This window comes from Equus asinus, chromosome 21 (genome assembly GCF_041296235.1).
Source record: "Equus asinus isolate D_3611 breed Donkey chromosome 21, EquAss-T2T_v2, whole genome shotgun sequence".
NCBI lineage: Eukaryota > Metazoa > Chordata > Mammalia > Perissodactyla > Equidae > Equus > Equus asinus.
In genome coordinates, this window is record NC_091810.1 from 96,345,923 (window position 1) to 96,373,671 (window position 27,749).

A 27,749-nucleotide genomic window follows, 5' to 3' on the forward strand; every position below is an offset into this window, starting at 1 on the left:
GTAGGAAAGGAGCTGTGAAGGAAACGGACAGTTTAGAAACAGAATTATCAGTTAATGACTGCCAGATAACATCAGCAGTTATCTTGGAGTCACTGGCAAACACTGGGTTTAAAATACCTGTGGAAGGTTGTGATTGATGTGTAAACAAGAACCTGTGCTACCCAGTGGTCCTTAGAGTAGAAGTCATTACATCATCTGAGAGCTTGCCTGGGACCCGGCCAAGATCAAGTAAATCAAAACTTCTGGGAGTGGAGGCTGAGTATAGGATTATTTTGTTTATAATGTGCAGCCACAATTAAGGACCGATGGCTCAAGCCTCACAGGGTTGTCTCAGTGGTGTGATAGCTGGGACATGGGAAAGGCCCTCCTGTCTCCTAAATTGCTTATTAATTCTACAGACATTTACTAAAAATGCTTAAGTTGCTAAGTTAGATTTAGTCCTGTCTTTAACAAGTTCTTAATCTAGAGGGGTAGACAGACTTGTAGAAATTGCCCGTAATACAATTTGACAGGTGCCGAATTCACTCCTGTGAGTTTGTTCTACCTGGCAAGAAAGTAAAGAGGAGGAAGGGAGCGAAAGTGAAAGAGAAAATGTCCACAGAAAGTGTGATTTGGAAAGGGTCACCTCTCATAATCAAATTTAATCTAGAAAAATGATACCCTTTTATCCACCCGTTTTAAAATATAGATGCCAGTTTCCTAATGGTAACAGAAATGGGTGTTTGTTGATTCTTGCGCTGGGCACTGGGCAAGCTTTCTCATAGCCACCCGGGGGTTATGTTACTGGATACAGTTTCTCAGATGAAGGCACCCTTTGGGCTCGGAGGTTGAGTACCTGCGTGAGGCCACATGCTGCTGGTGGATGAGAGTGCTAGGGTGAGGCCAGGTCTCCCTGGCTCCTGGATGGAAGTTCTCCCCACTGGACTGGTCATTTGCCATCCTTGGCCTCTACAGGCTTAGTGTAAGTTGGTTCAGTAGAAGAGATTCTAACCTGATGGAGAGCTGAAGGACTTTGACAAAGGGGAGGTTGAAGCAGGAGGGGAAGGGATGTTGTGAAACATCTCTCAAGAGGGGGGCTGAGTGACAGGAAGCCGGGGCTGCAAGGTTCCATGCCTGTGAGGAACGAGCTAGAGAGTGGGAGGGCCCAGTCCTTTCCACTGACTGAGTACCAGACTGTAATTGAGGCCCGGTACACAGTCTCTCATTTAACGCTCACCTCACCCCTAGCATGGTAGTCCTACCTTCATCCTTACAGAAGAGGAAGTGGAAGCTCAGAGAGGGTGAATAATTAACGCAGTCTCACTGCTAATAAATATCAAAGTTGGCATTTGAACAGATGACTCTGGGCTTCCAGCTCCTGTGATCTTAACCATCGAGCTGGGGCTCTGCTGCTGTTTTGTGTCAAGTCCTGGGATGGTTCCTAGGTACAGATCTCTAGGGCCTGGGTATGAGAAGCTGACAAGCCAAGGACACAGACAAATCCAGCGAGTGACCACGTTTCTCATTTGGGTGGAGCGGAGTACAAACTTATGGCTGTTTAACAATAGTGAGTTACCTGAAAAAGGACCAGATGGGAGGAGACAGAGAAGGCAGCTGTAACTGAATGAAGAGGAAAGGGGGCTGCCGTGGGTGAGGTGGTGAGGTCCTGGAGAAGGTGCAGGAAGAATGTTTGAGAGCTGTTTGTTGGCCAGAATATCTTATATTCTGGAATAGAGTCAGGGCTCATTCACTCGGCAGACAGTTATGGGGCTTGTTGGCCTGGCCTAGGCTGTGGGCACAGGGCCAGGGCACCAGCCCCTTCTGGAGGCAGTGGGCTCGGGAGGAAGAGGTGAGGACCATGCGCAGTGAAGCTGGTGACCAGCTGGGAGAGAGGCGTGCACCAAGTAGCAAGGAAGGTGGAACGACTGTTTCTACTAACAGCCACTTGCTTTTGCTGGTAGAGAGTGTGAAATGCAGAGAGGCATTGCTTTACTCACTTAATGCACCCAAGCTGGGTAGTTAGCAGATCTGGGCTGTCAGCCTAAATGTTGTTGAGATGATAGCGAGAGAATAACATCAGTGAAGCTGCCTGTGCCTTTCCCTCTTACGTGCACATTCTGGCTTATTAAAAACAGTGTTGCCATGGCTCACGCTCCTGTGAGGCCCAACATCACCATACTTTTCATCTTAAATAAGCTCTTAAGTATACGCTCTGCGGCTGCTGATTGCCCTGTAGAAGGGAGCACCTTGTGATGATTGAGCTTTCTCCAGTGATGACTTCAATCCACTTCTGCCTTAGAGACTCATCTTCTAGGTGTTTTGTAAGAATTCCGTAGTTCATAGGCATCTCTTTTTATTTATTTGTTTGTTTATTGTTCATGTGGATCCTTTCCCAAAAAGCTTTTCAAGGATACGAGAGAAATATGAATTCTTTCTCAAAACTCCGCGACTTTCCTGTTTTATTCCCAGTGCTAATTTTTAAGTAACTTTGGTTGAGCGTTACTTCTTCAGCCATTTGGGGACCTGCCTTAGAAAGCCCGTGGGTGTCTCTGGTGGGGGGTGGAGGAGGTGTGTGCAGAGGAGGAGACAGGCTCAGATCACCTGGTGGTGATTCTGCTTTTCTACTTCCAGAGATTTTTTTCACCCTTCCTGCCTGTGTTGCTGCAGTCAGCATCCAACAGAGATGTGTTCTGAGCTCAGGAGCCAATTGTCTTTCTCCTCGCTGCAGCCTGAACTCTGAGAGAGGGCTGATGGCTGTGCACAATTTTAGCAAACTGTCGTGGGGATGGAGGAGGGGAGTGCTTTCCCCACAGAGACAGAGCCAGTGTCACTGAGCACGTTTTGTTCAAGTACAACGTTGATCTGTCTGAGGGGGACAGTGGTCAGCAGCGGTGAGGACCTTTGTTGACTCACCTTTTCTTCGTGCTCTGTCATTGTTGTTTATGTGAAGTAGTAGCATTTAATGGCTGGACTTGAGGCAGAATCTGTGAGGTCAGAAAGTGACAACATTTGTTTTCTGTTAGGAAATCCCAGAGGTTTACCGAGGAGTCCGAATAAAAAATTGGGGAAGAAGTAGGGTCTTTGATATTTGGCAGAGGCAGTGACATCTCTAAAAGATTCGAGAGCAGTGTAATGCCATAGTTTCTGCATATAATTGACAGCCAAAATTTTGGACATCTGTTATAGTTTAGAAAATTATTTAGGCACTAATCGTATTTATAATATATACCATCCCATCTAGTGAACTTTGCTGGAAGATTTACAATGGAAATATTGAAATGGGACTTTGAAAACATTGTATCATATTATACTTTAAAGTTTATCATGATTAATACGAGATGCTGTCATTTTCGAAATGTAAAAATGGGTTTACTTCCTATATTTGTAGGCGTATATGGGATCCAGGAGGTCCGAATGCAGCAAATGCTTCCTATAAATCCAGGGTGATGATGTTATTGTGCTTGAGCTGACATCACCAAAGTGGTCTCTCTCTTTGATTTCCTTTAGTTTCTTCTGTATTGCTGAATAAAAGATGCCCCTTAAAACCTACCATCCTCTCTCTACTACAGTCTAACTTGGTGTTTTTCATTTTTGGTGTATACATATATTCTTTCTTTCTATATAAAATCACCGTTTCTTTATCTGTGATATATCTAGGTCACAGAGGCCAGGTCAATGGAATCCCTCACCTCACTAGGTCTCTTGTTGAAATGGATAATGTGCAGCAAAATTTGAACTTGTTTGGTGTTCAATTATTTTCTTTTCTCCTGTTGATCCTATAATATAGGTCCTGCTGAGGGAGAAGAAAGGAGTGACAGATAAACTGAAATTTATAAGAGAACCTAATTTTTTCCATTACACTTTGGAAATACCACGTAGATTACTCTTTTCCAAAATTAGTTTCTCATATTGTGTAACATCTTTTCCTTTGTCAGACTCAAAGGGGTTTGAAGCATCCATTTGGTTCTGTCCTCTTCTGGCTAGAGTCATCTTTGTTTTAGTGTGAGCGAGGATTGGAAGACCTACACGATTAAAGATGATCAAGTGATCATTAATATGATTGCGTACCTCTAGCGTAATGGTGAAGAGTACCAACCCTGGGCTCAGTGACGTGCCCTTGGGCAAGGACCTCTCTGCCTTTAGAGGCGTGTTTGAAGATGGAGAGCTTTTGCTTTGTTAATGTGCCAGGAGCTGGAATAAGTCTGTGAAGAACTGCTTAAACAGGTCTTCCAAGAGACTGTTAAGGAAAAAATTATATGCATTGGACTTAAGAAGTTTACCTCCTCTTTACCCTCAGGAAAGCCCTAGAAATATAATAGAGACAGTCATGCTGTAATCCACCTAATAATGCTAGGATGATGAATTGGGTACTATTTGTAAAACATTCTCTGTTTCTCAATTGAAAGGCATGCGCTACAAATAGAGCACTACATTTTATTATGTAAATGTTAGGGCTTTTAATTATTAGCCAAGATTGAAGAGTGTCTGATTTGGATGCCATGAAACTTCAGAAGTGTTTCTGCTACAAACAGTTTAGAAGTCTGACAGTTGCTGTACCGAAAAAATAATGAAGCAATTGAAAAAATAATAGAAACATAGTGATCTGGCATTTCCAATTTTATGACGCTATAAAAAAGCAGCCAACAAATGTTGGACCATTTAATGATGCTGGCACCTAGCAAATGTCACTAGGCTTTCACAAGGTCATAGAGACTCTGGTTTGGCTCAGGGATGCTGGCCAGACCCATCTTTGGAGCCCAGGAAGACTGGAATAGGGGGCGAGAGTAGGTGCCAGTTAAACGTTTCATGGCACGCTTCATAGATGGCTGCACACTTTCGCGAGATTCTGTGGGATGGAGGCCGTGGGTACGAAGGAAAACTGAGGCTGTTTCTTCTTCCAGCATTCCATCGCTAGCAACTCTGAATGTAAGATCCACATGGGCCCTCTCTGAGGAGGCTAAGATTTCTTCAGATGACTATCAGCTAAAACTGTGTGCTGGTATAACGGTTGCTGTCACAGTTGTACGTGTATCTGATCGCTCACAGACAAAAGCTGCTGGAGAAAGGCGTGGTATTTTTGTAACAAGAATGTCGTGTGATTTCTTGCCTTCTTCCCTTTCTCCGCCTCCTCCGCAGCAGCTAGCCCGGCTCTCAGGCATTACCTAATGCTTATCTAGATGTGTAGAGTTTCAGTTATGCCATTTTCAAGATGATTAATGGAGTTGTGCAATTAAAGCTCCTAAGTTCTCTGGGAGAAAAGTCATAGGATCCCGGTGTTTGAGTTAGAGTGCGTCGACATTACATCAGCACCGAGGATATTCTGGGATATAGTAAATGTCACTGTTGGCTTTAGCGTCCAAGAATCTTCATCATCAAACTTAGGAATGTTCTATAAAATAGTGCCTAAAACAGCCTTTGGATACTGAAGAGGGCTCTTTAAATGGCTTGAAAAGTCTGCCCTAAAATTGTTTCTTTGAGATCAGATTGGACTTTGATTAGAAAATGTTTAATGACAGTGAAACAGAGTCACTTACGTTCTTTTACGTTCTTTCAGCCGTGGTAAAATTACGAACTGAAACAATAGGTTGTGTGTATTTGTGTGTATGTGTCTTTCTTTCTCTTACTGGCAGTCTCAATAATTAAGCTGCAGTGAATATGTGAATATGAACTTTTTATGGGATCAGGAAAGGGAAAAATCTAAATTTGCCTTGTATTGCATTTCGTTTGAAAGCGTTTTGTATCTGTGGTAAAATAACTTAAAGAGATTAGGACTATCCCAGTGAAAATACATTCATAAATTTCTGCTGCCTTTTTCTCTCACTGGTCAGAGAAAATTCTCCCAGCTCCTGTGTTGACTTGAGCTCCAAGCGTTTGATCTTATGTTGATTGAATGAAGAAATAGCAATTTACACCTAGAAAGTTAAGCTTTAAATATTGATTAGCATTGCTATATTTACTTCATGTTGAATTTAGAAGACTAGAGATTAATTGCTTGGCAAAATAAGAGAAGAATTGACTTCTTTCTTTATGTTCTATGGGGATGCTAAGCATTTGCTCCTGGTGTTACTTGAAAGTCCAATGAAGAAATTAAAACAGGGGAAGTTGTATTTGGTTTAAAGAATATTTTCCTGCCTTTTCCAAATGGTAAAACTCTGAAATAAGTACAAAGGTGCAAAAAAAGAGATCCCATTTTCTTATCTGGGTTAAATGGTCATAATATTTGAGAATAAAAACTGAATAGAAAAATTACTAATATCTTAATACTATATATTTAAGTGTTTAGTATATATAAATATATAATATAAGACAAAACAAACAACATCAAATCAGTGAAATCTCCATAGAGGGTTTCTAAGAAAAAAAAAATGAAGATGTCTTTCACTACTTTAGGGATTTCTACCAAATGATACTTTAGTCACCTTTAGGTTCTGTGCTGTAGGTTTCTGAAAGTCCTTATGTGTTTTTCCAAATAAAACGAGAAATATAAATTTGAAGCGATATAGCCTGGGTTTCTTACATTTGCAACAAAAGCGAAATCTATGTATGTGACACATATGCTGCTCTTAGAAATAGGTGCATAATTTGGGTGAATGTGTGTGTGTGTGTACAATTTCATACATACACATGTACACCTTGCGTATGATTAAAAACAACCTTATGCACTGGGTCCTCCAGAATTCCAATTGGTGGTCAGAAGTCTTTAATTATGTTTTGGGATCTTTGGGTACTTAATTTTTCTTTCTCAGTAGCTTCTTTTTCAAAGGATGGGGTGCATGTCTAACTTTTGGTTATCCTGAAAGGACTTTCTGTAAGGAAGTAAAGACAACAAAATGTTACTTGCCCTTAAAAAAGTTAGCATTGTCACTATTCCAGTTAGCAAGTCAGTGGAGCTATTGATATGATTTTAGAATTTAATTCTTTCTGACTCTTTGATATACCACATTCTTCATTTGTCTTTGTTTTAAATAAAAGAAAAATTTAAAAGAAAACATTGAAACCCGTGTTATTCATACCTTGAAAGTTTTTAGAAACTGTAGCTATTAGAATTTAGCAAAATTAGAAGGAATAACTGATCAACTGCTCACTCCTTTTGAGTAAGGTTTTATAGTATAAGTCTATTATGTTGGAGGAAATTCCCAGAATAAAGGTTCCTACCACTTAAATGTAAGTATGACAATATTTAAAGCTACTTACAAATAACATTGGGTTAGGAGTTTTTAATTATGGACTGAAAGTGTCTCCCTGAAGTTCCCGTCTTGAAGCCCTGTCTCCAGTGTGGCTGTATTTGGAGGTGGGGCCTCTAAGGAAATAATTAAGGTTAAAGTAATTAAGGCTACAGTCCTAAGTGTGAGGAAGCTCTGATCTGATAGCATCAGTGTCCCTGTGAGAGACACCAGATGGCTCGCTGTCTCTCCGCGTGCACGCACCAAGGAAGGGCCACGTGTGGACGTAGCAAGAAGGTGGCTGTCTGCCAGCCAGGAAGAGAGCTCAGACCAGAGACCAAATCAGCAAGAACCCTCATCTTGGACTTCTGGCTTCCAGAACTGCCAGGAAATAAATTTCTGTTGTAAGCCACTCCGTCTATGGGATTTTGTTATGGGAGCCCTAGCAGACTGCCGGAGACCCTATTAAACCCCATTAGGTAGAAAGCAGTGGTTGACTCTCAGCTGGTGGTGATTTTGCCTCCCCCTCACCCCCAGGGATATTTGGCAATATCTAGACAGTTTTGGTTGTCAGAACTGAGGGCAGGAGTGCATCCAGTAGGCCAGGCATACTGCCAAACATCCCACAAGGCACAGAGCAGCCCCCACAACAAAGACTTATCTGGCCCCAAATGTCAATAGTGCTGAAGTTGAGAAACCTCGAACTTCTTTTTAGGGTGTGTGTGTTCTTGTAAGCTGACACAAGTCCTTTACAGAAACAAGTGGATTGCGAGGAAGTATACATTTAAGAGCTACAATATCCTGTGTGCTAAATGCAATTAATTTATTTTCCATATTTGCAAAAGCCAATAAACTGTAATTCCTAGAGTTAATCAAACTCCTATCTACCTAAACGAAAACAAAGCACTGAGTGTATGTGCGTGTTTATGCATGTTCGTGTGTGTAGGTCTCATTTTGTCTTAAAGTTCATTACCTTTTAACTGGTGTAAATTTCTTACCACTAGATACTTGTAATTTAAAAATAAGTATTACATATATGTAAATTTATTCACCCTTTGCATTAGAATTGATAATTAAAAAGCATGGTAGAACCATATAAAACATTTTTGGAAATGTGGGAAATGATATTTCTTGACTGCCAGTGTTTTTTTTCTTTTCCTTTGGCACAATTCTTCTGAGATATTTGTATCATCTTAGTTGAAAGAAAAAAACAGTAAGAATTTTCAATAGGAAGCTACCAAATTTCTTTGCCAGAGTTTCTGGCCGATATCTGAGCAGTGAATATCTCCAGAAAGTGCATCAAAAAGATTTGCATATCTCAGCTGTCCCAAAGGAAGTATTGGTTTTGTTTTAACAATAGAAATATGGGGTTGCAATTTGAACAGTGTTAACAGAAAACCAGTATTTCCAATGAAAGTTGGAAAAGACTTATGAAAAAAATTATAGGGGTACCAGCTTATAAGATACCCCTGTAATTTTTTCATTGTCCCTTTATTTCCAGAGTCTACCCAAATATGACTCAGTAATTTTAATCCTACCACGTAGTTACCATCTGGCAGCTTAATAAGATGTCTTTTTATATTGTGACCTCATAAATCACAATATTTCTTTTATTTCAGGTGGAGGAAGTATAATTAAAAATGGAAAATTAGTTTTTCCAGTTTTCAAATAGGATTTTTATTTTTTCGTTTTATTAAGTAAATTTGACCAACTTCTAAATAAGATGTTTTATTTTTGATTGTTAGCTGGTTCTTAAATAAATATTAAAAATAGCTAAGAAATAGTTATCTCATATCTCTAAATTGCCATCTCTAGTTTTATTCAGTTTCTTCCTTTCTGTGGAATTTATATCTCACTATACAGATCGCATACACATCATTTTCATGTGTGTACTATATATGCTCAGACTATGTAATTATTTAAAAGCGTGCTTTATTAAACTACAAACTATGTAACTATAAACCCGTTTGAGCCGGATTTAAAAATTAACCTGGCTCAAACAATCTAAACATACGTCATCTCTAGTTATAATCAGAAACTTTGTGCCAATTTCAAAGGCTAATGAAAAAGCCTTTAAATTCACTATTGCACAGTTTGTAACTTCAGAGATTAAGGACCTGATGAATTGATTTGTCAAATGACCATTATTTGTCTCATACAGGCTTTTAAGACTACAAGGGGAAAAGTGTGACTTTTTCAGACAGGTTAATTTAAATATGTGGAAAAATTATTAGAGAAATATGGCCTCAGTCTGGGTCAATATTTTGTTGAGCTTCGTCTATTCCCTCAAAATACAAAATATACGCATCACCATAATGTCTTTGGAATCTGTGTTGAGTTGCTTGAAGGGTGTCTGAGGTATTTGTGGTATAGGCTCTGCGGGTGGGCCAGCTGGTCAGCTGACAGCTCACTGATAATACGATTTCAGTGCCATCAACAAAAGCAAACAACAGAAACATAGCATTAAGAAGTTCGTTAGAACGGCGTTTCTTCGTTAGTGGCTGTGGCAAATACAGAATCGTGATTAAGGGCCACGCTTGTATTACATTCTTGATGATTGACATGCATTGTCACTGAGTTTTGCTACTTGTATTATTTTTAGTACTTTTAACAGATATGGTGCTAAATTAAGCAATTGCCCTCCTTGTTATTAACTGGAGAACTTAGGGAATGAAAGAAAAATGATTAATATTTATTGCCAGCCTGTTAAACCAGGAGCCGTGTGTGAGGTTGGCCCGCCTTCTTGTGCAGTCCTCACGCAGCAGCAGTGAGAGCAGTGGTATTGTTAAGATTCTACAGAAAAGCTTTGGGCCTTCGGAGAATTTACCTGACTTCCGCAGGGTCACACAGCAAGTAAGTCACAAAGCTGCTGTTTGAACCAAGCTACTTTTGATAAAGTGTGCAATTATATGGCAAGAGGTAGAATGCCATGTAGCAATTAAAACTGAATAAAAACTTCTTTATGGTTTTGCACTGAACCTAGCAGCCCAGTTTATTTTCCTTGAGGTGAAATCTGGATGCTTGAGAGAAGCAGTTCCTATGCAGAAATCTGTGTATGTGAGCACTAGATATGATTGAATTTCTGCTTTTAGATTTTCAGAATGTGTTGTCACTGTATAGATTTTAGGATGCCAAATACATTGAATCTTGCTTCCCTGGGGAAACTGACAAACCTCCTGATCCCTTTTATCCTTTTATCTTGGCAAGCTTTATCGTGTGCTCAAATTACTGGCTTCTGAATAAAGGCATCATTAGGATGGTACAACTCAGAATCAGCGTTTGGTATCAGATTTAGTTTCTGTTCTGTGGTCTTCATTGTCTCCAGAACAGAGTCAGAGTAGAATTCATCTTTGTGCAATTAGGAAGAAGTGTTCCTTCATTCATTCTGCAAACGCTTATTGAGGCGTGGTGCTGGGAGCTCAGAGATGGAGGAACCTGCAGAGGTGCCGATGTCGTATTTACCTGCACTCTGCACGGAAGGGATGCTGCTGGTGGCTTTGTGCTTGGTTTTAGGCAATCCTCTAGAAGAGGATGTTTATTCTTATTCTTGACATTTGTATTTGTCAAACCACAATCATTCAGCAGCACAGTCAGCATTAAACAAGTCTCGAACTTCCTAGGAACTAAGTGTATCTAATATCAATTGCAGAGACGACTCTGTTTCTTCCACATGTCAGTGAAAGATTCATGTGGCTTTGCAGAACTGTATTTCGTAGTATTCCCTGGAATCCTGTTAAAATGCAGACTCCTGGCCCCAAGACCTGTTGGCACAGACTCTGCGGAAGAGGCTTGGTAGTCTGTATACTTTTTCACAAAATATCCTCTGGCAATTCTTAGGAACATAGCGTTCTGAAAGTGAGGCTCCAACGCAATCAAGTCATGCTGGGCATGGAAAGGTAGCATGTGAGAAATGTAGGAGAGCAGCATTTTTCCTGAGTAGATATCGTAGATACAAAACAAACCAAAGGTCTCAGCGTCTGCGAAAAGTGTTGAGAGGCACTGACAGAGTACGTGGTGGGGGCATATGTTTTCTCTCCTTCCCCGTTTCAATCCAGGCTGTGGTGGAGGCAGGAGGGCGGGGCGGTTCGTGTGCAAGGGAGGCACTAGAATGAAGTGCTCAGGAAGACTGGTGTTAGTGTTGGCTCCAGGGCCGGGGCTGTCTCTGTGCTATTTATGGAACTATAGAAACTGACCTAAGTGAATTGACAGTAACTGAATCCCCAGGGTGGATATAACCCTGCTTATTTGCACTTAAGCAAATCCAATCTTAGTAAGAAATATGACATGGAGATGTTGAGAACCAGAATTTCTCCTAGAGCCACGCTGTTCTTTCTACTGAAAAAGCAGGTTTTCTTTAGGAGAACTCAACTGGACATCTCTGAAAGCAGACCCTGTGTCATCCACGAGCTTATTTATGTTGGCCAGTCATTCTCTGTGGCTTATCTTGTGATACTGTGTTTTTATAAAAGTTGTTTTGCATCCTGATGCTTTGAAGTTAATAACATGCTTGTGATCTCAACAGATAGCAACTGGGGTGATTTCATTTGGAATAAGTCACAGATATGAACATGTTACTTTATTTGTGAACATATCAATAGCCATCACTAACAGATATTATAAAAACTACTTTCATGCCAATATTTTGTGTGGGTGTTTTTGGTTGGATATGCAATTTAAAATGTGGTAGGGTGATGGCAATGGCAGCTCCTGACCTCTCCCTTGCCCAGAGAGTGCCACGTAGTACCGAGGACATGACGTATGCGATGTCTTCCTTAATCTTCATAATAAACCTGTGGTGTAGATTATCTGGCAATTTTGAAATGGATAAAAAGCCTGAGGCTTAAAGAAGTTAGCTTGTGTGATTCCAGCAGCTGATGAGTAAGAGAGCTGGGTCTCTACCCCGGGTCTTGAGATCTGGAAGGTTCTTGCCATCAGCTCCTGTCCTGCACTGCCTCCTGATTTAAAGTATTATTGGTAATGCTTTATTACATAACGCTTGTTAAAATTACAGGCGGTAAACTGTAATGATATTAGCGCTGTGTAGAAACTTATTCCTAAAAATTTTCATCAAAACAAGCCAGAAATAGATCATTCGAAGTAGAATTGTGACAAATTTTATCACGAACAGAAGCATCACTTTTCTGAGTCAATTTACAGTATAAGATCAAATTCTGGTAAATAGATTTTTCTTAGAAAAATCAAAGAAAGCTCGAGAAGGTGGTTGATAGCTTCAATTAAATCTTTCTTTTTCCCTCACAAACAGTTCTAATTAGATTTATTGGTGAGAGAAGTTGTCAAGGTAGTAACTGATGAGGTCCATTACTATCAAAGTGACGACAATATAGTGAAATAATATGGGTACAATCCCTCACACCATGTTGCATATTATAGACTTTAATATCTATTTTTCGGTGAAGAGAATCATCCCAAAAGGAAAGTATATTCACATTTCTTATTTTATAGTAAATTATTTTTTTTTCTCCATTTGACATTGTACATTTTTTAGAGGATAAATATATCTATTTCTTATTGCTTTATAGTTCTTGGGTAATGGAGAGTAGATTTAGCTTTGAAAGGTCAAAAGCTACATTTTTTACCAATGTCTCATTTTACTTATTAATCTCTATATAGATGCAGTGGGAACATGCGGGGATTTTCTTCTTGTAGTCTGTAAATTTCTTTATACATGGGCTTATAAAGCTTAGCAGTAATTGTAATGTTATCGGTTATGAGGTATTTGTCAAGGTATTTACTGAAGACACACGTGCTTCAAATCCTCTACGTTACTTTCCTTAGAACTCAGTACACGTAAAAAACAGATGGTAAAACTTCGTGATTCTTTTGGGTTCATTAAAGTTAACCAGAAGACATTATTAGAAGAGCCTCATATTCTTTATTTGATATCTATGTTTTAATATTAGCCTGACAGTTTGTAGATTTTTAAACTTGGATCTGGAAATATGTGCTAATATTAAAATAAAGGAACTTCTTTAAGCTTTAGAACTTTTTCAAAGGTCTTAATACCTCATTTTGATAATGCATTTGGGTGTATTCGTTCCTTATTCTAAATGTATTATAAAATGATATGGACAATACATTGTGTGAAAAACCCATGGTAGATTCAAGTGGTGGGTTTGCGTTATTTATGTATTTTTAAAATTTGCTTATTTTATTCGTTTTTAAGATGGTATTTTCTGCTTTCGTTTTTTAGGGTCGTTGCTCCAGGGAGAACTGCAAATATCTTCATCCACCCCCACACTTAAAAACGCAGTTGGAGATAAATGGGCGCAATAACTTGATTCAGCAGAAGAACATGGCCATGCTGGCCCAGCAAATGCAACTCGCCAATGCCATGATGCCTGGTGCCCCGTTACAACCCGTGGTGAGGATGTTTCCAATCCTCTGTCATTGAGTGTGTGATTCCAAGTGCTCAGTCTCAGTGTTAGAGTAATGATTGCACTCGTTCAAGTGAACACAGTATCAGTTGCCTAGCGTTTTCCAGCAAAATCATCAGTCAAAACCTGGGACAGTTTTCAGAGTGTGAAGTTACTCATCTTCTCGCTAAATTGTGGAAGTTTACATTATAGCATGTTTTCCCCCTAAAATTCTCTTCAATTTAAAACGTATGACTTGTAGGTGTTAAAATGGTCTTTTTTAAAAAAATGGTCATCAAATTCATCAATATAGTCATATGGGTTTCAGGCTACCTTTAGTAATAATAGTCATTTTCAAAATTGTTGTGGGGCCGGCCCGGTGGCGCAGCGGTTAAGTGCGCACGTTCTGCTCCTTGGCGGCCCGGGGTTCACCGGTTCAGATCCCGGGTGCGGACATGGTACTGCTTGGCAAGCCATGCTGTGGCAGGCGTCCCACATATAAAGCAGAGGAAGATGGGCACGGATGTTAGCTCAGGGCCAGTCTTCCTCAGCAAAAAGAGGAGGACTGGCAGTAGTTAGCTCAGGGCTAATCTTCCTCAAAAAAAAAAAAAATTGTTATGTTTCATCTTGAATCTTGAGGAAAATTTTCCCTTTCCTTCCTCCCTGAAGAGAAGCTGTATAGTTCTCCTTATTGACAAGGAGCCATTGTTATTCTTTTAAACTTAAACGAAAATTATTTCATAATTACAAACACTAGGAAAATCCTGACGGTGGTGAATCTATATCACGGACTTGAAATCTCATCGAAGGAGAACTAATCAGGAGAAGCAGGAACTCCAGGGCTTTTCAGAAAAGAGCTAAATTTTATAAACTGTAGGTGGTCCTGGAGATTCGATGTTTACTGAGCAGTGTATGTGGATAACTTTTGCTTCTGAGCACATATATTTCTTTCTTTGTTTGGATTTTAAGGGGGTATATGTGATAAATGACTTTCATAACCTTTACTGATATTTATCCATAAAAGGTATGGATTAATATCTTAATTCATTTTAGGTTACGAAAGGTGTTCTGATGTTAATTGTGATATAGTAATTCTGTCTTTAAATGTGTGTTGAAATTTATAGTGATCAGAATCACCTGTCAGTAATTTACGTCACTAACTTATGTGCAGTTTTATGGGGTCATGGGAATGTGCAGACCCACATTCTGGTATGCCAGCTGTAGCGTGCATACTAACTAATTGTTTTCCTAAGACATTTTAACACTTGAACTCAATGTAATTATTATTCTCTCTTAGAACTTAATGCACCAATCATTCCAAAAAAGGGGGCGGGGATTACATTTCAAGGTGGCAGGGATCTCCATATCACATCAGCAGTGATACCAGCTGTTAATACCACACGGTTGAGGTGGGACAGTATTAGAATTCCGTGTCTGTTTTAACCTGATATATATTTTTCCATGATTGAGACCTCAGTTAAAAATATGATCTGTTAAATTTATTTTTGTGACATCTGCTAATTTTAAATGTCTGTGTTGGGATAGCATGAAGATTTCTATTTGGTGAAAAAAAAAAGATTGGTTATAAGCATTCTCTCTAGCGTAAAATACAGGCCAAGAGGTTGCTTTTACACTCGGCCCTCACACAGTTTCAGAGATCTGATGAATCCTTGGGGTGCCTGCTGCATTAGTCGGTGTAAATCTCTCCTTGATGTGAGATACTCTGTTCCACTGGGACATTCGGTGCCTGCTTGCCACCAGGCTCTGCCCTCTCGGTGAGCGGGGAGCATCTCTGAGATCAGCAGGTGCGGTTCCCGGACTGCAGAGAATGCGAGTGCTCATGGCAGGGAGCTCCTCACTGTGAAGTCTTGGTCCATGTCTTGAGTCAGTCCTTGAGTTTTATTCTCAAGGCCACTCCAGGGTCATCATATGTGTAATCCTGGGACAAACTATAAATGAAATTTATGCTCGTGTCTTTGAAATACTGGTAACAAATACGTGTTAGGAAACCACGAAATCACGGTTTCTGAAACCATCAGAAAAATCACCAGATTTTCTGGTGTTTTTGTTGGACAATTTTCTGCTTGGACAAAGCATTTATTTAGGTTAGTTGTGAGCACATTCAGACTTTATGTTAATTTTCCCTCCTGTGACTAGATTTGAATGTGGAATTGACCGTTGTGGTAAAGGCATCCTGAGATCACAGCTAAAAATATCCTCTATTCACAGTGACGTTTTTGTGGGAAGTGTAGAAGTCATTTTAATTATTCGATTTTACAGCATTTGGGGTTTTAATGACTGCAGAGAAGGCTTTCATCCAGGAAATTTACCTTCAAAACCCCACTTGAGACTTCTCTATCCCTTTTGTAGTCAGCCCTGTTTTGATGAGGATAATGATATGGAGATTCAGAAATAAATGAGATGGTCATCACCAGCTGCTGACTGGAACTTTAATGCTGGGCCTGCAAATAGGGATGATAACTGGGCTGGGAGCATCCAGGTGACTAATACGGAAAATTGTGCCTGGCATGTAGCAGAGATCCAAATTGCTTGATGAGTGAAAGAATGAAGGAAGGAAGGAGTTTCCCAAACAGGGGAAAAACAGTCAGAGGTTCATGGTAGGTTACCTGGCCCAGAGTCCAGAGGAGTCATTACCAGGAACCAGCACAAGCCCGGTTATAGAGCCTGCAGCACAGAGTGGGGCATAGAGGTGCGTGTGTCTTTGCAAACTATTGCAGAGGCCCCCGGGGGCTTTATGAGAGTGTGCTGGGACCAGGAAATACCAGTCATGCCGTCAGCGTGGTTCTCGTTTTCTCATAGGTTTTGAGAGACTGGGTCTGTACATTTAAGATCTTCAGAACATGACCCTGGGCTGACTTGGGGAATGTAGGGACCCGTAGGAGTTTCCTGTTTTCATGGACCTTGTTATGTTACAATGATATGCACCAAGCCAAGAATCAGAAAGGAGACTTAGCATCATGGGACAAATAGAATACGTTTACTGCACTCAGCACTTTTTGTATCATAAATTTTCACAACCATCCTATAAAGTGGATAATATGATCCCAACTTCGGAGATGAAGACTCAGAGGTCTAGAGAGGTTAGGTTATCTGCCCAAGTCACATAGCTAGTGAGTAGCAGGGCTAGTATTTTAAACCAGGCTGTTCGGGCTCCACCATCCATGCTGCAGAAACACTAATTGGAGACAGGTCACCAACAACTCTGGGTCCTTGACTGCTTCACTTAAAATCTCTGAACTTCTCCAACATATAGTGAAAAGTTTAAAATATATTGTCTGCGAGGTCCTAAGAATCTTCTAATATAAACATAATTATTCCCATTTCATAAGATGGGAAAATAAATAGTTGAAAATAAGCAGTGGAATGTATGTGTGTGTCTCTTCACTCAAAAGTTGCCTAATAAATTATTAAATAACTGGGATTAATTCTATTAACATTTCAAAACCACTAATAAAAATGTAAAAAGATCATTTTTCTCTTTATCATTTGAGCTTTGAGGATAAATGGAAGATCTATAGTATTTAATTATCAAATTTTAAAAATAAAATGTTTGGATTTTTTTTCTGAGTACTACTTTAAAAAAGAAATTATTATCACTTTGCCGTGCACTATGTGATGCAAAGATAATCTAACGAGAAATTACTAAACAACCTAACCAAAGATTGACCGCACCTTGTAGCTCATAACTTGGAGGCACCTGGTATATTTCTTTAGTCAGCCCTAGAAAGATGTCTTTCAGAAATTCTGTTGATCGCAGGCTCTCACCATTGCCCTCCCCAAGCTCTGCATAAGCAGAGGTCATGAAGAGCTGTCTCTGAGCTCTGGAGTCCCACTAGCAGTGGCGTCATGTCCCTCTCCCTGGGCTCCCAAAGGTTAGCCTTGGCCCTTCATAATTTCCGATGACAGCTGCCCTTAAGTACACACTCCTGGCCACTTCGAGGTACATCACTCATGTTGAATTCTCTGTGCATTTCGTGAATTTGAAGTAGCCTAGGGATAGAGAAATTCAAAGTTATTAGATTTAGCTAATGTCTTGGGAGCTTCTTTGCTACTCCTGACCCACACCTTTGCTGTCACCTCATGTTCCAAGCGCTTGTTGGCAGTTGGATGCTGAAAGCTTCGAAGTCGTCATTGGTCCCATTTCCAGGAATACCTAGAATTCTTAAATTGTTTTTTAGTGCTTTACGTTCTAGTTTATCCAACTAATGTTGAGACAAGGCCACTTCATCCCTAAGTGTTTCTGGTAAAATGTTGCCACGTCAGTCACCCCGAGTCCCATTTCATGCATCCTGCCCTTCTTACTGCCTGCTTCAATCAAGGAGCCAGCGCTTCCTCAAGCAGCCGAGGACGGGCGCTGAAGCTCAGGGACTGGGCCATGCTCATTGGCACCTTTCCCCTTGGAGGGCCAGCAGTGAGGCTTCTTTATGTCAGTGTTTATTACTCAGTCAAACTGGATTGAGGGATAAAGTGAAATTAAGAATAAAGCAAACGGTCATTTGATTTGCCCAGCAGGCCAGTCTAGAAGCAGAATTTAAAACACTGTTTCTTATTTTATTTCAGTCATGTGCTATCTTCTTAGAAAAAAAGACCTTGTCATGTAAATTTGTTCATAACTCCCATTAGCTTTTGGCTCTATGTTTATATTCACAGTAATTATTTACAGAGACTGTATATGGCTCTTGTACTGGGTCATGCCCACCCAGAAATATGGTTGCATGTACCTTGATTGTGTGCTATTATTTAGGGAAAAAAAGCTTTATATCTTACTGCTTGCAAGTTTCATCTTCACAAGTACACAAAGGCACAAAGGTAAAATCTAGAAAAATCTGACTTAAATTTTTGATTCCATAAGTCCCAGCAAAGACTGATTATTTATTAAAAATCAAAAACATTGTGTGCAAAACAAACAGTTTCACATACTGTTCTAAGATAAGTTAGGGCCCCTGTGACATTTGCAATATGGCAGTGTGGTAACAGTGCCCTACTGAAACAGCACATTAGAAAGGTCAGTATAAAAAATTGCAAAGCAAAAATAAAAGAAATTAAACTTTTCAAACAAGCATACTGGAGAAATTAATGATCGGCTTTTGGGGTAGCAAGGAAATAACATTAAATCTCTTTTTTTTAATGTTCAAATATCTGTACTAGAAACTATTTAAGGCATTTGCTAGTTAGTTTCTGTGACAAGGGAAAACAGTTAGCAAATCCCTTAATGTATTTGTTTAGTGAAGCTTTGTAGAGGACCCGTGTAGAGGCCAGCTGCAGGCAATACGCAAAATGCACAAAGCACAGTGCCGCAGACTGCCACCCCAGAGCCGGCAGCCCGGGGAGAGATGGGTAAGTAGACACACGTGGTGTCAGTGCTGAATTTGAGTGCTGAGGAGTTTGCGGGAACAGAGGATAGGAAAGGCCTCTCCAAAGTCGGAGGTGTGGGTGCATCAGGGAAACAAAAAGTCCTGATCCTGGAAGCGTAATTGGGAATTAAACAGGTGGGCTGGGCAGGGGCAGCCTGCAGTGTGGAGGGAAGGCTGTCTTCAGAGGAAGAGAGCTGTGAGGGAACACGTCTCCTTAGAGACCTCACATAGAATCAGAAAACGGGACCTATTTCTGTTTTTAAATAGTGGAAGGCCACGTAGTGTATGGAATTGGAATCACTTGGGAACTTCTAAAAAATGGTGCTGCCTCGCTCCCTCTCCCCAGAGAGTCTGATGAGCAGAGCGCCAGGGTATTAGGGTGTGACGTCCTCCAGGTGATTCTAAAGGACAGTAGCGTCAAGAACCCCTAGGTTCAGAACAAACTGGAGTCAGACACTCCTGCGTCCCAGTCCTTTCCTGCACTCGTTTGTGACTATGTGAGCATAGTCTCCATGAGCCCTCTTCCTTATCTGCAAAGTGGGGCTGATAATGCCACCTGACAGAGCTGCAGTTCATTCATGATTCGCTCAAACACTTATTCAGTGTATGTTTATTCAGTGCCTACTCCGGGCCAGGCATCGTGTGAGCTTCTGGGGATTTCACAGTGAACCAAACAGATAACCCCCACCCCCAAAAACAACAGAAGCAGGGGGGGTTGCTTTTGTTTGTCCCGTGGAGTTGATACACTGCAGTCGCGTAGGTGAGCCACTCAGCACAATGCCTAGTGCACAGGAAATAGAGGGAATTATGGTGATAATTGTGTTTGCACACATTTGACCAGGGTCATAATGTGAAATTCAATAACATTCTCGTTTATAATAAAGCCTGATTGCCTTAATGGAATCAGAATGTCTCTGTTAAAGCAGGCAGGGGATTAGCCCATAAATGCACCATCAGAAGATGGCAATTTGCTTTCCTCTGCTGAGGGTGTTCCCTGGCAAAGGCAGTCACGGGCCAGCCTTCCTGTGTCTTCCAGGAATGAGGATATCTGTAAACCATTATTACAAGGATGGAGTCAGCATCAAATACACCGATTACATAGCTGTACATTATCCTGTGGATACTGCAGAGAAAATAGGATGTCGCTTGATAATAGCATCGCATTAATATCCATCCTTGGGATGCTGCTGGACATTCCGAGGATGGCTTTGGGAACGGACAGTGGGCAGGGCCACGTTCCGGTGCTTCTGGATCTGACTAGGGCACTCCCGTGGGGCCAGCAGTGACCTGCCTCCAACAAGGTGCTCGTGAAAAAGGGATGTAACAGATTTGCAGAAACTCAGAAGAAATGAGGGAATGTTGCATCTTTTTCTTTTCCAGCAGCTTTTGGAATCAAGTTTCAAAGTAGAGAGCTTATTATTATTGATTGTCGGCCTGTTTAGCAATAGCTCTGCTTATCCAGAGAGGGAACAGTTTGAGAAAATGCTTGCTGAATAGTTGATATTTCAGATTTTTAAAAGCTGCTACGGATTGTACTTGGGGACAGTTCCCTAAAATTCTTCAAATTTCAATTTGCTCTGCTGAGTTAAGTCAGAAAATCGGTTCCTGTGACAACTCTGTGGAAACAATCCAGGGGGAAAATTGTTGCCATTTAATAAGGTCAATATTTTTATCTAAAAAACGTATTCTCTTATCTGTAATATGCAACTGCTGCATTATATGCCTTGTAGATTATGATTTCATTCAGTGAGATTTTAAAAAGCTGGTTTTATTAGCCACTGGCGTTATTTTCTTAAAATAAGGATGCTTTTCCACCTTCCGAATAAGTTTGTAAATTTAACCTCTGGTCCTAAATAGTTGAAGTAGATTGTGTACCAGGATGTAAATACCTCAATAACTTTCTGAAGTATACGTTAAAAATACGCTATCTGGAAATACATATTAATTCATAGTAGTAGCGTGTAAAGAGGAACGATATTGGCTGGCTTCTGTTCTGCATTTTCTAAACTAGTCTTTTAGTTCTGTGCTCAACTTCTTATAATTCTTAAATATCTAGTAGAAAAATTAGAGTGCTGGTCTGGCTGAAATTTCACACGTTGTATCTGACAGTATATAACAGTGTAAGTTTAACCTGAATGTTTCTGAGTAGACATCCAGGTTCAACGTGTTTTCCCCTTGTCCTGTCGCTGCCTCGGTGGCCAGTAGACAGTGGAGCAGCGTAAAGTCCACTGCTGTTCAAGTAACTGCTGGTGGACAGAGATTGCTCTGGGCCCCAGTGTCCGCTAGGTTATTGATTGTGAATATCTGGACTGCTCGGATGGTTTCCTGTTGTCAGTGGGTGGCTGCCTCGGGCAGGGGATTGGTGGTCCTACTTCAGGCCACTTCATCAGGCAAGAGGCATCAACCTGGCAGGACAGCTGCGTGGCATTCAGTCAACACGTTGGGATGCATAATTACTGTAACTTTAAAATACCAGTGGAATCTGTGATGTAGTGTTTCTTCTCCCAAGTGAATAGAATTATGTATTAAATATTCTATTTTTTCATGGTCTTCTTGGTAAGAATGTGTGTGCTGGTTGCAAAGAGTTTGTCCTGCAATAGTGTGTGTGGTTGAGAGCAGAGTGCCTCCCTGAGGACAGGCGTTTTCAGCCTTAGTGCTGTGGGCATTTGGGGCTGCATAAGTCTTTGCTGTGAGGGGCAGTCCTGCGTGTGCAGGACACTCAGCATTGTCCCTGGCCTCTGCCCATTAGATGCAATGGCAGCCCGCAGCTGTGACAACTCAGAATGTCCCAAGACATTGCCAAATGTCCCCTGTGAGGCAAAATCACCCATAGTTGAAAACCACATCCCCGAGAAGAGGATACTTGAATTCTATTTTAGTCTTCTACATACAGGTGAGTCAGGGCTAGACTAGGTAGAGGATATATTTTATTTTTTACCATATTTCTTTTGAGCTATAAGAATTACTTTTGTAATATACATCTTAATTGCATAAAACTTTACTCCAAAGCTCTCATGATTACTATATAAACTCTGGGATCATCTAACTTCTTATTCCCATCCCAGGGAAGAACTAGCTACATTCTAATGTCCTTGTCATTCTCAAAAATTTTTCTGTAATTCTGCTCCTCACCACGGGGTAAAGAAAATAAATTGTTAAAAATTACCTTAAAGGACAGGATCCATTTTGTCCATGAGCTATTGTGTTTTGGAGACAAACATTATTATTACACAAAGCATTAAACTTCAGGAATTGAAAGTCCATTGAATTAGAAAGTTGAAAATATACCACCGATAAGGTGGAAAATTGTTGTGCTAGGTTATGCTTTAAACTGGAAAAACAAATTGTTAAAGTAGATTTCTGATAAATTATTTAATTCTATTAAGAACAGATATATTTGCTGACATGAGAATTTTCATATCGACAAATAGAAACCATTCTCATATGTCCGTGAAAGCATTTCTGGCAGAAATTCTGTCTTGCAGCATTTTACTCAGTGCCGCCATACGTATTTCCTTGAACAACTCTGTAGCATTTCTTTAGAAGTGTTCTGTTTCAAACTATACATTTCAGAATGGTTTCTCCCTAGTAAGGTGAATTCGTTGTTAAATATCTCACAAGGGAGTGATAGATTGTTGGAACATTGATAATTTCCCCAGAAAAACCTGCAACAAGTGAATACGCCAAACACTTTATCTCAAGTGCTCAAAAGGAATGGTGTCATGATCACCTTTCATGGATCCCAGAGGTTTATTCACAGTTTACTTTTGACTGTGACACTCTGTTACCCACTGGGAGCTCTGCTTTATTCATTCCAGATAATAGGACACTTGCAACTTATTAACAGTTGTAAACAGATCTTTCAAGTGCACCTGACATGGCAATTATGAAATGTATCTCTTAGATGAGTTTCTAGGATTAAATCAGGACAAAGATGGAGATTAGGTAAACACAGAAATTTCTGTTTTGAAGAGTTGATCTGTTGTCCAAAAAGGAATTGCAAGTTTTATAGACCCCAAGCTTCAAAGTCCCAGTGGAAACTTCTATAGACAAATTACCTATTATATTTTAGAAATGCATTGATTTGAGAAATGCTTATTTAAGAAAATTCCTTATCCTGAATGAGAGTACATAAACACAGAATTGTTTGGAGAGAGGGAAGGAAGAATGGATTATGGATGGATGGATGGAGGATAGGTATATAATGTGGGATAGCAACTTTGAGCCGAGACCTACATATTAAATTTTGCTTTTTATTTTATTTTTCAGCCAATGTTTTCAGTTGCACCAAGCTTAGCCACCAATGCATCAGCAGCCTTTAACCCCTACCTGGGACCCGTCTCTCCAAGCCTGGTTCCAGCAGAGATCTTGCCGACTGCACCGATGTTGGTTACAGGGAATCCTGGGGTCCCTGTACCTGCAGCTGCTGCAGCTGCTGCCCAGAAATTAATGCGGACAGACAGACTTGAGGTAGGAATGATGAGTAGGTTTCTTTATGTACTCCATTCTGATTTTCACAGTGTGCTGTTTGTTTCTCTCATGGCCGTGAAGGTTAAGAAAATTCAAAGCAGAGATTTTGGTTTAGTTTGTGGAGCATCTTACTAGAATATAGGTGTGCTATATTTGACGAATGTAACATTCATAAAAGCCACAGCATCCTTATGTAGAGTAGTGGATAAGAACTGGGGCTCTAGGGGCTGGCCCGGTGGTATAGTGGTTAAGTTTGCATGCTCTTCTTTGGTGGCCTGGGGTTCGTGAGTTCAAATCCCAGGCGTGGACCTGTACACCACTCATCAAGCCATGCTGTGGTGGCATCCCACATACAAGACAGAGGAAGATTGGCGTGGATGTTAGCTCTGTGACAATCTTCCTCACCAAAAAAAAAAAGGAACTCAGGCTCTGGGATCAGACTGCCTGTTATATCATTGTGCCTCAGTTTCCTCATCTTTAAAATGGAGATAATAATGACACAAAGAGTTAGGGGAATGCCTAGCCCACAGCAAATTCTTCCTAAATGTTTGTTATTTGATGTTGCTATTAAGAACAACAAATTCTATCAATCCCATGAAATTTGGTCTCATAAAGATGCTATTTAGTTACTGTCTATAAAGTGTTTTAAAATTTATTGTTGCAAGTTTCCTCAAGCTTCACAATATTTTGTTGGGATACAAGGTAGCTCTGTGAGTGAAGTGTGCTCAGATAAAGTTTTTTCATTGGAAATTGTGTGATGCTCTAATTCCTAGTCAAGGATATGATCAGATATATGTGCTTTGCTATTGCTACCTGAAAAAGAAATTCAAGGTATATATTTATATTGAAGTGGTTGTTCAGAGTTTCAGCATGGCTATAAATTAATTAATTTGGTAAACTATAGAGGGAGGAAAAACTTGGGAACATTACTGTATGTTAACGCTCGAAAACCTGGCATTGGTATCCAACTAAAGAACAAAATAACCCTTCTCTCTTTTCTCTGATTAGGATGATGCAATACTTAGTGCTGAGAAGTTTTATGTGTATTAATTACTGAGAAAGCGGCAAAATAAGGCTGTTGTGTGAACCTAATTGACACTAATTATTTATCAGTTTAGCAGGAATTTATTTAATAAGCACCAATTTCTTGTTTCTTAAGTTTCATTGCAGGCATTACAAAGGATCTCAGATTTCAGCATAGTTATAGCTGCCACTACCTTTTTGATGGTAACGACAATAGATGATATTTATTGGATATTTACTCTCTGCCAAAGACAGTGTCAACCATTCACATGTATTACACATTTAATCCTCAAACCCATCTTATGAGGAAGATACTATCATTCACTACATTTTACAGGGCAATAAATTTATGGGGAGAGGTGTGATGTAACACATTCAAGGTCACATAGGTAGGGTGTTCTGGTGGGATATGACCTCACAGCTCCATTTGTAAACACTCTCTTACTCTCCCGTTCCCAAACAGGGGATCGTACAAAGAGGAGGCAGCAACTCTTGGCTCCTGTATATTCTTTAGAGTTTTGTTTGTTTTAGGCTTAATTCTTATCTTTCACTGAACATTTTGGAAAAAGCTGCTAATTCTGAGAGTACGATGAGGGGAATTCAGGAAGGACTGTGAGACCTAAGACACACCCTCTCTGCACCAGGGACTGCCATGTGCTAGAGGGACACACCTTGACTCTGGTGGTTTCTTATCACACAGTTGCACTTGCTCATTAATTAACCAATGCTGTTTGCAGATAAATTAGGAGGAAATTAAAGAAATTTTAAATATGTAAGAATTATTGGATGCTCAACATGTGAATCACCTTTTCTCCCCTGACACTTCTGAAGCAAACCCTGGGTTCATAATACTTAATTGTTTTGTTTTGTTTGGTGAGGAAGATTGGCCCTGAGCTAACACCTGTGGATGATCTTCCTCTTTTTGCTTGAGGAAGATGATCCCTGAGCTAATATCCTTACCGATCGTCCTCTGCTTTGTATATGGGACACCGCCACAGCCTGGCTTGATGAGCAGTGTGTAGGTCTGCACCTGGGATCTGAACCTGCAAACCCCAGGCCGCTGAAGCGGAGCACGTGAACTTAATCACTACGCCACCGGGGTGGCCCCATAATACATAATTGTTGATTGGTTAATGAGAACCAAATAGACAGTCTGAGATGAACTGTAATGAATTAATGGTTAATAGGAGTTGATATTCAAAAAGCTGAGAAGATCTCTGTTTGAATCTCTTTAGAAGAATCTCTTTAAAAAGCTGAGTTGCGTGGTTGGAATTTTAGGTAGTCTGTAATTGATTCTATATTGTACAGTGTTTCGTAGAACGAATGCTTCATCGTCTGGTTTTATTTTCCTTGTGTGAGGAGCCACTTGTGTGTTTCGTCTGCCTTCTTTTGCTCTAGTCACAAGGCAGGGCTACTGCTGTGTTGACGGTCTTTTCCTTTAACCTGAACTCGTCTTATCTGAATGCCTGATGGTGGGGCAGCTCCCTCTCGTGTTCTCGTTGGCAAATCTGATCCAGTGTCAGTGTTACAGCCTATAGGATGGCGCAGTGTGAACTCAGGGCGCGTGATTCTGTGGCCCTGGGATTTCAGACCCTCCATTCTTCTGATCGTTTCCTCACATGCTCATCGAATTAAACGTTAGAGTCTAAAAGACAGGACAATAAGTACACATACTTATTTACTAACTGGCCACGTGTTGAGTTATTTGGGGTTTAAATCGATACTCTATTTTTTCTTCATAGAACTCTGAAGTACATTTTTGAATTTGAGTACCTTTTGAGGTGAAAAAATTTTAAATCAATTAAAATATTGCCCAATTCTTACCGCTTCTTTCTTTTTGACTGTAAAGAAGTTAAAAATACCATAGATTCTCAGCCTTCTGATTCTTCTGTTTAGAGGAACTGACATATATTTGCAGCACCCACTGTGATAATACAACAAATGCTAATTTGAAAAACAGAAATTCAACAGTTAGAGCCAGTGGTTTTGCTAATTAGGTGAATAAGTTTGAGTCAAGTTTCTCATTTTTCTGAGTTTCATATTCCATATATATAAAATTAGTGGATTTTACCAAATAATCTCTAAGACCACCTCTAGTTAGAACATTCATGTCATTTTCTTGCTTTTAATGCCAGCCACAAGCTATTGCAAAGCTTATTTAAAAAATTATATATCTATAACACATAAGCTTTCTATCGATATTCATATTATCCATTCTTTGCTGGATATCTTTTCAAAGACTTTGTAGCTGCATACTTTCTATACTGTAAAATTCAGTCTTCATGGTTTTCCCTAAAGAGGAGCAAAGCTCTTAAATATCAGTTACTGAAATGACTTAAAAGTCCATTTTGTGACCTTAGGATGCGTTTTTGTAATTTCCAATTAGCAGTTTATTTTCAATGATTATTTTAAGAAATTGTTAAAAATCTATAGGTGCTGGAAAGGACCAAGGTTTTAGTCATTACCAAGAGTTGGTAATTAAGGAAATCATCGTTTGACTGATTTTCAAGATGCACAGTAATTTTTTATGGTGCAAAAGGATCTGTGAATGCATTCATTCTCTCATTTCCCCAACAATATCCAGTGGAGAACCATTGAACATCTTTCAGGTAAAATGTGTTCTGAGGAATTTCTTTGAAAGCTTTTAGCTGCGGTCTTACCAGTAACAAGAAAAGGTCTGCATCAGAATAGTGCCAAGCTCGTGCATGATGCCCAATAGCTTGTTAGAGGAATGAATAAGCGAGCCAATCAGTCAACCGGTTAATCAGTTAATTAATCACACAGAGATACATGCCCTTATTCAGAACTTAACATGACATGTTTTTAACATTTGCTGACATTCTCCTTGGGAACATGTTTACATTTTGAGCATTCCAACTACAAGATATGGCACCTTGTTTCTGTCCCTGGTCCTAGAGCAATGGTTCTCAAGCGTTGATATTATTAGAATCTCTCAGGATGATTGTTAAAATGGTTGTGGGGCTTCCTCCCCACAGCCTGACTTAGTAGGTCTTCAGTGCGCTCAGGCATACTTTCCATAGATCTGCCAGGTGATTCTAAATGCAAATAGTCTATGGAATACCTACTCCAGAGGATGCCAGCACCTGTTGTTTAAGTCTTAACTTCTCATCCTTTACCTCGAGTACAGTTATTTGTGACTCTAAATTAAAAATCTGCCTCCTCCAACACACTTGACATTTTTACCACTTGTTAAGCTGCTGAGAACACAGTGTACAACATAATGAAATATTTTAGGTCAACCATGATGATTATCACATAGCAGCATTAATCAGCCAGAGACTAACCAGTGGCCACGTGGTTCAGATGCTGATGAAGACATCAGACTACCATTTGGTTGACCGCAT

General features: G+C 40.1%; 1 protein-coding gene across 50 annotated transcripts in view; it reads left to right on the plus strand.

Moving 5' to 3' along the window:
- Positions 1–27,749, plus strand: part of MBNL1 (muscleblind like splicing regulator 1) — a 192,344-nt gene that overhangs the window by 140,140 nt on the left and 24,455 nt on the right. For 43 of the 50 annotated variants that reach the window (XR_011496704.1, XR_011496705.1, XR_011496706.1 and 40 more), the window contains 2 exons: positions 13,354–13,524; positions 23,161–23,361. Coding sequence is in view for 45 of the 50 variants with exons in the window: in XM_070493693.1 (XP_070349794.1) it covers positions 13,354–13,524; positions 23,161–23,361 (372 nt within the window). In the remaining 5 variants the exon portion in view is untranslated. Of the gene's footprint in view, positions 1–4,759; positions 4,906–13,353; positions 13,525–23,160; positions 23,362–27,749 lie in introns of those variants that run through there. The other 7 variants (XM_070493698.1, XM_070493687.1, XM_070493697.1 and 4 more) reach the window with 2 other exon arrangements.